At 45.6% G+C, this 15,363-nt stretch overlaps 1 protein-coding gene across 1 annotated transcript in view; it reads right to left on the bottom strand.

Annotated features, from left to right (window-relative positions):
* POF1B (POF1B actin binding protein) overlaps nt 1–15,363 on the bottom strand; it is a 44,367-nt gene that overhangs the window by 11,519 nt on the left and 17,485 nt on the right. Inside the window, exons 4-11 of the mRNA XM_063142058.1 lie at nt 11,199–11,279; nt 9,738–9,824; nt 7,809–8,000; nt 5,098–5,228; nt 3,470–3,497; nt 2,678–2,752; nt 1,959–2,051; nt 1,014–1,127 (exon numbers count right to left, since the gene is read on the bottom strand). Coding sequence (XP_062998128.1) covers nt 1,014–1,127; nt 1,959–2,051; nt 2,678–2,752; nt 3,470–3,497; nt 5,098–5,228; nt 7,809–8,000; nt 9,738–9,824; nt 11,199–11,279 — 801 coding nt within the window. The remainder of the gene's footprint in view (nt 1–1,013; nt 1,128–1,958; nt 2,052–2,677; nt 2,753–3,469; nt 3,498–5,097; nt 5,229–7,808; nt 8,001–9,737; nt 9,825–11,198; nt 11,280–15,363) is intronic.

The following is a 15,363-nucleotide window of genomic DNA, read 5'->3' on the forward strand; positions in this document are numbered from 1 at the left end:
GTAGACTTCTGACTCTCTGAACAGTACTTAGCCACCCTTGCCACATTCCAAACTGCTTTTCAAATCTTGTATTCAGAAGTGCTACTCAAAAGACAGCCTGGGGTGGGGTGGGGTGGGGATGCCTTGCCCTGCCCTTCCACTGCTGGAGGATGGGGAGATCCCTCGTCTGAACCGATCACTTGCTGAGGGCTTTTGAAATTAGGTCGTGAGCTGCATATAGCCCTATGGCTGCAGGTCGCCCAGCCCTGCTTTAGGGGAACATTCAGAAGTACAACTTCCACCCCGACTTTTATCTGGGAACAGTGCAATCCAGGAAACATTTTGCTGAAAGTACAAACCCTTCAAGCCCTGAAGTAATGGTTACATCTAAAGGGGAACTTTGGCTTCTTAAGAACCTCAGAAGTGCCCTGCTGGATCAGACCAAGGGTCCATCTAATCCAGCACTCTGTTCACACAGTGGCCAACCAGCTGTCCACCAGGGACCAACAAAGCAGGACATGGGTGCAACAGCACCCTCCCACCACCCTCCCTCTTACTGTATACAGTAAGCCTGTGTACAGGCAGTATACTGCCGCTGATACTGGAGGTAGCACATAGCCAACAGGACTAGAAGCCATCAATATTCTTGTCCTTTATCCAACCCCCTTTTTATGCCATCCAAATTGGTGGCCATCACTACATCTAGTGGTAGCGAATTCCACAGTTTTAACTCTGCTCCGCGTGAAGAGGTCCTTCCTTTTATCTGTCCTGAACCTCTCACCAATCAGTTCCATGGGATGACCCCATTGGGTTCTAGTATTATGAAAGAGGGAGTCCCCCCACAGCTTTGGAAAACTGGGGCTGCATCCACCCAACACATACAATTCCCCAGTTCAAACATCTGCTGAAGACTTGGAAGTGACATTCTGGCCACACAAACTGGCCTTTTATTCTGCCCGTGCAGAAAACCATCCTTGTCTAAGAAGAAGGGTGGAATTGGGAGCTTTCGAGTCATTCATAAGTGTGTCGCTTACCTGCTGTTGGCGATTGTTCTCTCGCACGGATGCCAAAAGCGTTTCGTACTCTTTTACTTGAGACTCTTTAAAAGCCAGGTCTTTCTCAAGCAACATCTTATCCGTTTCCAGTTTCTGAAAAACCAGAAGACTTCTTATTATTTCGTTAAGCTCTGCTTTAAATTCTAATAGTCATGGGAAATGTGAGATTCTAACTTTCTGAGCCCGATTCAAGGTGCCGCTTTTAACCTATAAAGCCTTACACGGCTTGGGACCACAATACCTGACGTAAAGCCTCTCCTGACATGAATCTACCCGTACACTACACTCAACATCTAAGGTCCCCCTCCGGGTGCCTACTCTGAGGGAAGCTCAGAGCATGGCAACAAGGGACCGGGCCTTTTCAGTGGTGGCCCCACAATTACGGAACGATCTCCCCCATGAGGCTTGCCTGGCACCAACATTGTAATTTTTTTGGCACCAAGTCAAGACTTCTCTTCTCCCAGGTATTTAACAGCATATGCGGAGTTTTTTTTTAACTGATCCCAGAATAGCTGTTTTCACTGGATGTTGTCTGTTTATATGCTTCTTATGGTTTTAAAATTTTGTATACTTGTTTTTAATGTTCAATGTTTTAATCTTTGTAACCCACCCAGACAGCTTCGGCTATGGGGCGGTATATAAATGTAATAAATAAATAAATAAAAAATATTGTAAGTCAATGGTTTTAAAATTATATTGCAATATCGCATTTTTAAGATTTTTCCATCTTTGCAAACCACCAGAATGCTTTGGCTATTGAGTGGTACAGAAAAGTAATAAATGAGTGAATTCTTGGAGAGGAACCCAACTGATACACAGTGGTGCAGTGGTAAATTCTGAACTGCAAGCACTCATCATAACAGTCCCCAGAGTCACGTCTCCAAGAACACAACCCGACACAGACAACCCAGCGCAGTTACCCACCCCTAAGTCATCCTGAAGATGGACGAGTTCCTCACGGAGGTTGCTGAACGTAGCAAGAACGAGCCTCATCGACTTATTGGCTGTGACTCTCATCTAGGTAAAAGGACAGTACATTTATTTTCAGATTCATTTTGGAGCAACAAGACATGGATTCAAAATCAAAGCCGTCAAGATAAAAATATGGCTCGTTTCTGGTCCTGGACACGCAATCGACTTGAAATCCATTTAAAGGACTTGTTAGATCTTTACAAACGTTCCAGCAAAAGGTTGTATGTATATTAAGTTGACGCTGACTCACTTTATCGTTAATGTTATGGCATTTATTGTATATTTTAATATTTTATTTTATAGATGCATGGTGGTCACCGCCCTGGAATCTGGGAGGTATACAAATGTTTAAAATACATAATTAATAAACATTGCTCGCTAAAAAAATAAGTGTTTCACAATAAGAACGTAAGAAGAGCCCTGCTGGATCAGACCAAGAGTCCATCTAGTCCAGCACTCTGTTCACACAGTGGCCAACCAGCGGTCAACCAGTGACCCACAAAACAGGACATGGTGCAACAGCACCCTCCCACCCATGTTCCCCAGCAACTGGTGGACACAGGCTTACTGCCTCGAATACTGGAGATAGCACACGACCATCAGGCCTAGTGCAAAATTGAGGACAGATCCCCGTTATTCCCTTTCTCACCAACACACACAAAAAGTCCTACCTCCAGGAGGTAACGGATTTGCTGCTTTGTTGATTCGGAAAGCCCTTTAGGGATCAAACTCTCAATGTCTTCGGTCTATTTCGTTTTGAAAGGAAACAAGAAAATGAGCATTAGACTGTATTATTCTTTACACTCAAGAGTGCTTTTATCAGTCAATATTTGGGGTGGTGGTGGTGAGGGGCTGCAAACCCAGCATGCAATTGAGTACATAGCCCATATGTTTTTGGCAAATTATACACGACTTGTTCAAAGCATGGTGACCACCCCCAAATCTCTCGCACAGTCGATCTCTTCAAAGTGGAAAAGTCACCACAAGGTGGCTTTATCCACCATTTCGATACACGGGTGACTGTGACGGAACTCCCCCCTTGTAAATATCAAAGGCTAGGATATCCCTCGAATTGCCCTTTCGTACCATCAGTTGTGGCGGGGTGCTGGAAATCACCCAATCTACATGGTGAGCTTCTGAAGACGAATGAATAAAATCTAACTGCCACACAGAGCAATGCACAGAACCTGGCTTCTCTCAGATGAACGGTCCTTCAGCTTTCACCTGAAGCCAGGGCCAGTATCACGGTTCAGCACTGATTGGCACAGTCTAATGTCCTTACTCCAGCAAGGGGCTCACTTGACTTAGCTACGGACCCTCCTTGCTGGCTTCTCATTCCTTCACCTGTCTGAGCAAGACAAGCAACGACAGGAGGAAGACAAAAGGAATATCTGTTCGGAGGCTTGCTGAATTGTAGCCATGGACCACCAATCCTAGATACTGGAAATCTTTGGTGTACTTACCTTATTGAGAGATTCAATTTCGTATTTCCTGTAAGGGAAAAAAAAACAAGACGTTAGAAAAGAACATTCCCAAATCCACCGAATGATCACATCAGATTATTTTTAGGTTTGTTTCATACCTTCCTTTTGATGTACATATATCTAAGCTTTCATTTTAAAAAACAACAACAACAGCTTTTTTGTTTCTATATTAAGGAACTCCAGAACATTTACACAGTCTGGGAACATTTTCATAATATACTCCAATTATGGAGTATTTCTAGGTCTGTTCTAATACAAGTTCAGGCATGGCTTTGAATCCAAAGCAGCCCTGGTTGGATGATATTTATTGATGACCATAATCGCGCGGCCGCAGTGACTCAGGCATTGATAACGTCATGATTAGATGATTGTAATGCCGGCTATGTGGGGCTACCTTTAGGCCAGGTTCAGAAACAGCAGCTGGTGCAGAATGCAGCTGCAAAGCTACTGACCAAGGCCTCCTTTCGGGAACATGCAACACAGTTGTTACAAGAACTGCGCCAGCTGCCAGTAAAGCTACTGGGCCAAGTTTAATGTTCTGTCAATGGAGGCTGGTGGCTCCAATTTTGGTGAGGCTGCGAATACATTCCCAGATTTTAGCCAGAACTCTAAAGGAGATATCCAAGGTGCTGAACCCTATCCCCCAAATAGCTTCAGCACTTTGGACAGCTGCCGTAGAGGTCTGGCTGGTTCTGACTGAAACCTGGGATGGATTCGCAGCCCCACTGAAATTGGAGCCATCAGCCTCCACTGGATTCTCTTGCTAACATACGAAGTCCGGCACGACTCATCGCCTATCAACTTCAGGCAGGCCTCTTCAGTTTTGATCTTTAGGCATCTGCTAAAGACCTACTTCTCCATGAGAAATTTCCCCAAGGGGTGCACCATCCTATATAGTTATAGCTTATGCATGATTATTTTATTCTTATATTTTATGCCTTTATCATATTAGGCAACTGCTGATAGTTTACTGGAAAGTGGTATCTAAATTTATATAACATCAACAACTTGGACTGCGTGGCTGTGCTTGCAGAACTGGCACAGGGTGTTTCTGGGGGCAGAATTCAAGGCCCCCTGCTTTGGGAATTCAGGCCCACAAGCACAGTTTTGGGCTAACTGCAAATTCAGGGCAACTGCAAATTCAGGCCCACAAGCACAGTTTCGGGCTAACTGCAAATTCAGGGCAACTGCAAATTCAGGCCCACAAGCACAGTTTCGGGACAATTGCAAATTCAGGGCAACTGCAAATTCAGGCCCACAAGCACAGTTTCGGGACAATTGCAAATTCAGGGCAACTGCAAATTCAGGCCCACAAGCACAGTTTCGGGACAATTGCAAGTTCAGGCCAATTGCGAATTCAGGCCCACAAGCACAGTTTCGGGACAACTGCGAATTCAAGTCCACAACCACAATTTCGGGGCAACTGCAAATTCAGGCCCACAAGCACAGCTTTCTCAATAACAAGTCATCGGAGGGTTGACAGCGGCAAGCAGAAGACAGCTGTGGAACACAGCTTGACCAGCAACCGCCCCTCCTTCCAGAAAACTTTGCAGGACTTTCCCAAGAATCCAGGAGCGGCACAGGTAGGAGCAGATGCAATGGGCTACCTTCCGCCTAGCTTTTCAACATGCTGGAGCAAACAGCTGTGCAGCTCGTTGCTCTTGCGATGCAGCTCAGCAAGGAGCTCCCCGAAGTATCGCGAGTCCAACTGGTCATTCGTCTCTTGGATGCATCTCACCTAACGGGAGTCAATGAAGGACATCATTTGAGCTACATCACCCATGGATCATAAGCAACCTTTAAAAAATACTTTAATAACCAGCATGTGAACCACTGATTCAGGACACTATCATGGCTTCTTTTAGTCTCACGGCATTGACCCATCCATTACATTGCATCGTCTTGAGGGATCTGCCTTCCTGTTTCTATGGAGTCATTTAAGCTTTTAGTATTATTTCTTTGATGTTCCTGTATGTCGGGTATTGATAAACCATTTCATTTGTTTCACTTCCAATTTGGAGTTTAAACAATGAAGAGACCTGTGGCACCTTAAAGACTACTACTACTACAACAACAAAAATCATTTTGGCATAAGCTTTTGCGGGCCATGGACCACTTTATCATTGTGTTTGCAGACCTTGCCGATGATTAAGCTTTTTACCCACTGGCTTGCTCTATTTATTATTATTTATTGTTTAAAACATTTGTATTCTGCCCTGTATCACTGGCATCTCTAGTGAAAATTCAAACCTGGATTAACACGAAGGGCTCCCCCATGAAAAGTCGAAATTCGTGATAGCCCATTCATGTGTACAAGGACTGATCTACTCATCCAGATAAGATCGTAGCAGCCTGAAATAGTAGCATGGATTTATTTGTTTTATTTATTGCATTTATATCCTGCCTTTTTTCCTCCAAGGAATCCAAGGCGTCGTACATAATCCGTTTGCTCTCAATTTTTATCTCTACAACAACAACCCTGCGAGGTGGGCTGGACTGAGAGTCTGTGACTGGCCCAAAGTCACTCAGTGAGCTTCCATAGAACCCGGAACTCCCGACTCCCAGTCCAATGCAGGGATTGTACCACTTCAGGTGAAATATACCCTTTCTTTTTTAAAAATAGTAATACTCCACTACATTCTCATTTTTGAAAACTCCCCGAGAGTAAAGAACAAATCAGGGAGAAAAGGATCTTCCACAGCTTTGCTCTCTGCTGAGCTAGTTTTCTAGTTGCAAGGCTTTTTGCACACATTCAGAAAGGCCGTACCCTATTGGCAGCTTGAGGCAGACAGAGTCCATTCTGCCATTTAGAATTAATATGCGCACGAGAGAACTAGAGAGCAGAACTTTGCTTGAGGCAAGAGCTGCCACACCCTCTTCAAAGTCATTATTGCTACTTATTTCATTTTGAGGAGCAGAGCTCGCACTTTTCGGGGTGGGGGTGGGCAGCAAAAAGGTTGCAGCGATCAAGGTTTACAATCCGAAGCCCCGGGGCCTCCTGGAATAAGCCTGATCAGCCAAAATGTTTTCATTTCTGAAACTCAAGACCACAGCAGAAAGCAATTCATCCTTCTTTGTCCCACCGCCCCTCTCCGCAAGAAAGCGCAACGACGTGGGCTTGGCAAAGCCACCGGCGTCAATTCTGGCTTTTCCCACGGTGAGCTTTTGACCTGCCAAAAGCTCGAGGCGTCGGGAGTCGGGAATCCTGCATCTCCTTCGCGTAATTAGGACCCAACCTCCTCCCTCTTTCCCAAGCGCTCTGCCTTAATACACTTCATTTCATCATTTGCGGCTAACGGGGCATTTTTCTTGCTTGGGCGCTTGCGAAATTTACCTGCCTTCTGGCTAGAGGCAAACCAGCACGTATTTCGGTTCAGCCCCCCACTCTCCGTATGGAAAACGGGGGTGAGAAAACTCCCCTGCTGTCGGGCTGCAAGTTATCCATCTTGCAACTTTAGCAAAACACTTCAGAACATTAAAAATCTGGTTTTCTAGTAATAGCAAAGCCGTTCTCCGATGGCGGAACCTTATTTAGTTCTTGTTACATGGATGTCCTGCCCTTGTTCCACTTGCAAGGAATCCAAGGCGGCTCACGTGGTTCTCCTCCTCTCTATTTCATCCTCACAACAACCCAGTGAGGCAGGTTAGGCTGAGAGTCAAGTACTGGCCCAAAGTCACCCAGTGAGCTTCAGGACCGAGTGGCGACAAGAACCTGGATCTCCAGTCCCAGTCCAACACCCTAACCACCATACCACACTGGTTCTCATGTAGCCAAAATGCTTACATGAGAAAATGCACATAGCCAAATGTTGCACTGGGTTGTGCTACTGTTCAGGAGCCAGCCAGTCAGTCATGCCCTCTTCTAGAATATTCCATTCCGGTCCTCCCACCCAATAATCAGTCAGCATTCCATGGGCATGCTCAGTCCTCATCCAGCTTTTTGGCGATTCCTCCCCCTTTATGATTTCTTTTTCTTGGGGTTTCCCCCATGCCTGCCGCTTAATCCCTCATGTGCTTGGATGGTACGATTTTGGCTACGTACGTTCTTTCATGTAGCGCTCCGCTCCGGCAGCCTTTTCTGGCTGAGGAGTGTGCGAAGGAATATTTTAAATAAACAAATAAATAATAAAGTGGTGGGGGGAGAGGGAGTCTGCACCAGCCAGCGGCCCACCCCAAGCCTGGCCTCAGCCCTGCAAATCCCCATGTGATGTGATAGTGATGTGGCAGCTTCAGGCACATCCAGGCCATTCTCTGGCTCCCGTAAACAAGCCTTAAAAGAAGCTGGAAATGCTGTTCTTTAAAGAGGAGTCATTCATACCGGTTCATAGGTCTGGTGGGTGACTTTCTTCACGACCCCTCTTCCGACGTCGTTGACGCAGACCGGAGAGATGTCGTAGCTATTGCCTGTCTGGGTTTGCTGGCTCTGCAGGACCTGAATGTGTTCCACTGGAGGGCAGACTTGGCACTGGTCAACTTGCGTCTGCTGGGGGACATATTGATACTGCTTCTCCTAGAAGACACAAAATTCGTTCAGAGCCTGGCCTTCGCGGTCCGATCTTTCTCAGCCCATCTGCTCTACTACGGAATTTGACAATGCGAACAAATACCCTTAGAGATTCTTCCCCCACCTGCCCCCTCCCGAGGTGTTGGACTACAAACCCATCAGCCCCAGCCAGCACACCCACTGGCTGACCTCATCTGCATTAACTGCCATTTCAAACACCTCCATTAGTTCTTTCAATCGATATTTGTACCCAAACGTTCCCCATTGGGTACAGAGGGCCCATCCACGCTACAGGTTCAAACCATTTTGCAAGGAATTCAAAATGGAGTTTGTCTATCGTGGCTCATTTTAACGGGCTTTGGAAATGGGAAGCTTTGGAACGAAACTCACCAGTAGCGAAGCCTTTGTTCCCTGGCTCTCCATCCCAACCTGCTCCCAGACCTCTACCTAGCGACTTCCTTCTTTGACCTGAGGTTTTGCAATGGATGCTTCTCTCACAGTTAGCACCGCCCATCCCCTTCCCCAACGTGCAAATTTGCCAATGGATAGTAAAACACATCTCCAGCACATACTCCGCTGAAGGAAACAAACCTCGGAAAAAGGCTATCCTTTGGGAAGTGAACAGCCTCGTGTGGCACAGAGTGGTAAGCTGCAGTTACTTCAGCCAAAACTCTCCCCACGGCCTGAGTTTGATCCCAGCGGAAGCTGGTTTCAGGCAGCCGGCTCAGGTCGACTCAGCCTTCTATCCTTCCGAGGTCGGTAAAATGAGTGCCCAGCTAGCTGGGGGAAAGGTAACTGCGACTGGGGAAGGCAACAGCAAACCACCCCGCTACAAAAAAAGTCTGCCAAGAAAACATCAGCGAAAGCAGGCATCCCTCTAGGAGTCAGCAATGACTCAAGTGCTTGCACGAGAGGTTCCTTTCCTTTCCTTTTTGGGAAGTGAGGAATGCAAAAAGAACATAAGTAATTGTGCCATGCTGGATCAGACTGAGGGTCCATCTAGTTCACACAGTGGCCAACCAGCCATCGTCCAGGGACCAACAAGGCAGGACATGGTGCAACAGCACCCTCCCACCCATGTTCTCCAGCAACTGGTGCACACAGGCTTATTGCCTCAAATACTGGAGGTAGCACACAACCATCAGGGCGATTAGCCATTGATAGCCTTCGCCTCCAGGAATTTATCCAACCCCCTTTTAAAGCCATCCAAATGGGTGGCCATCACTACATCCTGTGGTAGCGAGTTCCATAATTTATGCGCTGTGTGAAGAAGTCCTTCCTTTTATTTGTCCTGAATCTCCCACCAATCAGCTCCATGGGATGACCCCATAGGGTTCTGGTGTTTTGAGAGAGAGAGAAAAAGCTGCCCTTCAGGAAGTGAGGAAGGCCATACAAATACTATCCATTCAAGCTGTTCAAAAGAGGGCTTCCATTCAGCAGCTGCACAGACAGCATTCACTGCAAGGGCAAGGCTGAGCTTTCGTGCTTTGGACCTAGTGTTTTTCCTCGCCTGGTAGCTCAATTGGAACAGGTGCTGCTTTGAGTCTGGAGGTGCAAACACATCCGGGAGCGGGAGAAGGGAAACTGATCCCTGGAGGGACACAACCTAAACTTAACTCCGTTATGACTAGCTCTTGAACTCCCACGCAAAGCTTGCACCCCAAGTTCTGAGAAGCCGGTGCGTAGAAACGGCGTCACACTTTCTTCTCCAAAGGAAAGGGGGCTGGGGGAAAGTTCTCTAACCTCCTCTGGATTCAGCAGCTCGTATTTCCTTATTGTCTTCTCATAAATCACATTATTTCCTCCTCTCAAGAGCGGAGACAGTGGCTCCTGCAATTAAAAAAAATAAACAGTTCAACATTTGCGGGTGGGCAACAGCACTAGCAGCGAAGAAGCAATGGAGTCACCCGGTCTGAGCTGCAGAAGAGGCGTCTGGTTGCATTTCCACAAGCCAGGATTCGGGTGAGCTGCTGTTGCACACACCCCATTCATTCTCATTGGCTCCTTCAACTAGCAGAAGCATTTATACAATGAGAAATGAGATCCTGGCTTGTCGTTCCCTTTACAAGCCTGGATTGTAAACCATGATTTGTTTCCAGTTTACCAATCCTGGTTTGTAAAGATGGCAGCAAACTAGGTGCCTGGGTTCAGACGACACACTCCACAAACCATTTCTGGTTTGTTTAGCTGCTCACACCACCGGGAGAAACCAAGCAACTACTTTGGGAGCCTTTCCAGCTGAAGAGTGTGGTTAAAATGCTTTAAATAAGCAATGCAAAATAATACATTTACAAATATTTCAGTAAAAACGTAACTTCCAAGTAAAACTGTGGGCACTATCCAATGGGGTGCTGCATCTTTGACAGTTCTATTACTCCTTCACCAATTCTGTTCTGCAAAAAATATCCACTATTTGTGCTTGCTGTAACAACTGGAAATGAGCAGAAACACTCATTTCTGGATTGGGGCAACTCCTGATCCAGAAACAAGTATTTCCATTTATTTTGGGCCTTCCTATCGGAAGTTTTAAATCTTCGTTGCGGAAGTGTTAGGTTCCATTTAAGCAACAGAATCGTGGGAGGGGGCCTTTCATAAGGCCCTATTGGATACTGGTCTTTGAATTTCTTAGACTATAGTATTTAAACCACACTAAGTTTGCAATACAATGAGAGTTATTTGCAAGTAAACATGGGTAGGATTACATCGTAAATGTGCTTTGTTGATTATCTTTAATCAGATCATTCAGGTTCAACCACTTTTGGCTACTGGAAAAAATTGTGAGATATTTATACAGCATGCAGAATTAATATAATTTTAAATATAATTATTTCAAGTTCTGTTTACTAGTAAATATAAGCAGAGCAAACATTCTGAACTAGATCTCAGATGGATTCAGGGCAGTGTCAAATTTTCTGATTCAAAGTTTCCCAGAAAATCCACACATCCCTTTCAGTGAATATGAATGGCAATTCTTGCTTAATAACCATTAACAGACTTTTTTTCAAGCTGAGAGTAAAACCCAATATAGTCTTTGAATCAACCTGTCAGAAAGCTTGAAACAATGATCTCAGCCTGTAGTAAAAGTGCGCACACACACACACACACACACACACACACACGTATAATAGCCAACATCTTTGATCCATCTTCTAGAGCACATAGATCATGTCACAGATTGTTTCTGCAGCAATAAAGTGCTCTTACCTGTTCAGAATTCTCTAATATAATCCTCCGGACAGTGCCCTGGGAATAAGGAGACAATTTCAAGGATGGAGATGCAACTTCCTGTAAATGAAAGAGAACACATGAGTAGTACTTATGGGTGTGCAATAAAATGGAGTAACTCCAAGGTGATTGAACCACTGGACCTAGCTGCATTACCCTTGAAATCAAGCCCCATAAATTCAGCAGACATTCCTTTCAAGCAAAAGTGACTCATTCAGGCAGAATAGCTTGGCCGTATTCTTTAAGAAATGTGGAATATCAGAACCAGGGATGTCGGAGAAATCCACAACCGAGTCAAAGGAGTCCGGATTCCTTGAATCTAACCTGCTGAATCTGCAGCACACCGGCTTTTTCTGAGTCCCACAGGTTCCATGGACTCACCGACTGATTTTTCACTTGGGGGGGGGGGATTTCCTTTGATTTGAAGGAGTGCACAACCAATAACTAATTTGCACTTGCGCAAGTGCAGATTAGAGTGAATGCACACTAACGCAAGCGGAACTAAATGCTGCTTTTAAAAAAAACCAATTCCATCAACGAGCAGACCACAGAACAAAAGGCAAAACACAGACGGAATGGATTTAATGAAATCCATACACCTGTGACTGAAACCAACGCTGGGCTGTTTGACATTCCAATAGCGGTTCACACACTCTGCTTCAACTAGTTACTTTCACTTCAACAGAAACTGTGCCTTGCTATTACATCCAAACTCACAAACTATGGTTTGGGCATACCTTCCAAACCAGCAAGCTAAGGTTTGCTCTTACGCTAAGCCCAGACTGGAAACAATCTTCAAACCATGGTTTATCATCCTGGTTTATAGCGAAAGCACAAACCATCGTTTGCTAGAATGGATCTGCAGCCCTGCCGAAATCGGAGCCACCAGCCTCCACTGCACTTAGCAATTACTTAACTAAGACTACAATCCTATACCCCATGGGGTCCCCAATGGTGCCCACACAGCTCTTCACTCCTTGCCCCCTTCAAAAAAAAGGAATTTTAATTTTTAAAAAATGGAGGGGGGGGAGTTGGGGCACCAGGTTCGCCTTCCTAACCTGTTGCTGATCAGCTGTTCAGTGAGCAGGAAGAGAAAGCAAGGCAAAGGGATAGAGGGGAGAGAAAGGCTAGAGGCCAGGAGTGGAGAGAAACAGCAAGCATGTGGGAGCAAAAGAGCAAGGTTAGCGGCTTGGAAGAGAGATAATGGAGGCAGCTAGGGTCAGGGAAAGGAGAGAAACACTAATGAAAGGGTAAGGTAGGGTGACCCTATGGAAAGGAGGACAGGGCTCTCGTATCTTTAACAGTTGGATAGAAAAAGGAATTTCAGCAGGTGTCCTTTGTATGCAGGCAGCACCTGGTGAAATTCCCTCTTCATCACCACAGTCAAAGCTGCAGGAGCCCTGCCCTCTTTTGTATCTGGTCAAGACGGCAGGGCTCCTGCAGCTTTAACTGTTGTGATGAAGTGGGGATTTCACCAGGTGCTGCATGCATAACAATGAAACCTGCTGAAACTCTTTTTTTTTCTATTCAGCTGTTAAAGATACAGGAGCCCTGTCCTCCTTTACATAGGGTCACCCTAGGTAAGGGAAGAGGAATCATGAGGCTAGAGGCTGGGATGGGGGAGAGAGAGAGAGAAGGGGGGAGAGAGCGCACAAACAGGAAAGGTCAATGTGGACAAAAGATTGGGTGGGTCGAGAAGCATCTCCTTCCATCCCTCCAGCCCAGTCCCCACCCTTACTATCCCCACCACACACACACACCTCTTGACTAGCCAGGCCTCCACGGCAGCCATTATGTGACAAGCCACACCTTCCATGGGAGCCATTTTGTGGCGGTGGCCACAGCAGTTTCTTTAATTCCTTGCCCAAAAAGGTTGGGAGGCCCTGCTACACCCACTTCTCTGGAAGTAAGCCCCATTGAACCCAATGGGACTTACTACTGAGTGGACACGTATAGCATTGTGCTCTGAATGTCAAGTGGAGGAAAAAATAAACACCCTATGCTACATTTCTTATGTCCTCTAACAGCCTGTCTAAGGAACGTGGTGAAAATCTGTTGACACAACCACAGTGTAGGAATTGCATTGCCAACACAAACTGAGGGAATTGTTGGGACAGGTTGCTGATTGTCACTCTGGGTGGAGTCAATTTCATCACTTAAAATAATAACATATTTCTGATTTGTGGATTGCTTGATGATAGGATTGACACAACTGGGTCACATCGGAGGTACTGACATACAATCATTCCCTAGGCCATCAGTGTTAAGTAGAATCTTGATGTTCTGCCAACAATGGGATCAACAATCCAGGGTTCCATTCCATCATTTGACACAGTCTCATGAAGGGTCCACCATGAGCCCTTCTGTAATATGGCACAACTAGGTTTTCTGAATGCCACGCTACACCATAGCACAGCCATGCTCGCTGGGCATGATGGGAGTTGCAATCCAACCCCTCTGGAGGGCTAGAGAAGGCTGCTTTAGCAAAATCAAGGATCAGGGCTGGTCTCTTGGAAATGACAAAGACTCTCAGTTTAGAGTACTTGTTGGACTAATAGGGCAGAATCCAACTAAAGTCCTGCTTAGAGTAGACCCACTGAAATGACTGGTCATGACTAACTGAAGTCCCATTCATTTCAAAGGGTCTACTCTAAGTAAGGCAGATTCTACCTAGGATGTTGATAGGAAGACATTCTTAATAGGAGATCACGATCACAGAACTCACAATTCAGCCAAACCTGTACACTTTTGAGCCGCATTGATCTCAATGCAATTTAGAAATGTATTTTTATTTTATTGATAATACTTATATACCGCTCCCTATTCAAGAATTTTGGAACGGTAGACAAATCAAAGACAAGGGTAAAAACAGAATAAAAACACAATTAGAAATATTTTTTTTAAAAGAAACAAAAAAGGAATTAAAACCACGGCTGGTTATTAGAGGAAGAAACGCTTAAAGTGACCATGATTGCCACAATTCATTTCTCCCTTCAAAATACATTTCGAGAACGAGCATGTGTTGGTGATATTTTCTCCGTCGCATATATATTTCAGCAAAAGGAACGGTCCTTTATCTGAGAACAACCGCTACAAAGTAGGTCAACGGATCTCCCTCTGAGAATCAGTGTTCTCTCTTGCTGGCTGGGGGAAAAGCCCAGGGGCAAATTTTCAAGCTGCCTCCTCTAACGGATGAGTCATAGAATCATAGAATAGCAGAGTTGGAAGGGGCCTACAAGGTCATCGAGTCCAACCCCCTGCTCAATGCAGGAATCCACCCTAAAGCATCCCCGACAGATGCTTGTCCAGCTGCCTCTTGAAGGCCTCATGGGTGGGTGGGTGGAATACAAAACTCAGCACAGGAAAGACTAACTCAATCCCAATTATTATAAATTAGAAAACCTCAACGTTATGAGCATTGATGCTGACTTGACACAGGCCACAGCTAGACCTAAGGTTTATCCTGGGATCATCCAGGGTTCGCAACTGCCTGAGCACTGGATCCCCTGTGTGTCACCTATATGAACAGGTTTGACCCCTGGATGATCCAGGGATAAACCTTAGGTTTATCCCTGGCCACAGTTACACCAATGCTTCTGCCTTTCATCCCGCAACTCTTGGGAGTTCTGATAATAAACATTGGTGTTGACATGAGTGATCTAAACAGAGGAAACAGGACGATGCCTGCAGGGAAGGTTTTTATGGGACTCTCACTCGTCGATCACAGTTTGGACACAGAAGGTCCCCATTCCAATCTTTGGCACCTGCAATTAAGAAGATCAGGAAGGAGGCAATGGGGAAAACTTCTCAGCCAGAGGAGACAATGGCCCTGTTCACACAACATGATGGTTAAGCATTTTGAGGTTTAATCTTCTCCTCTGGCTTCACAGTGGTCCTGATCTGCTTACTGTAAGTAAAAAAGATACATAGCAGCAACGTACTACGCACTTAGCCCTACAGGTAGTTTGATCCTCAGTGGAAGCCAGTTGTGAGAAAGTCCACGGCTCTCCTGTAATCTGTCCTGCTGACCAAACTAGGTTACCCACTGCCATTTAAAACCTAGTTGGTACTGTATAGAGTGGAACCTCCAGTATCAGAGGAAGTAAGCCTAGAGTTGCTGGGAAACATGGGTGAAAGGATGCTG

This window comes from Elgaria multicarinata, chromosome 15, assembly GCF_023053635.1.
Source record: "Elgaria multicarinata webbii isolate HBS135686 ecotype San Diego chromosome 15, rElgMul1.1.pri, whole genome shotgun sequence".
Classification (NCBI taxonomy): Eukaryota; Metazoa; Chordata; class Lepidosauria; order Squamata; family Anguidae; genus Elgaria; species Elgaria multicarinata.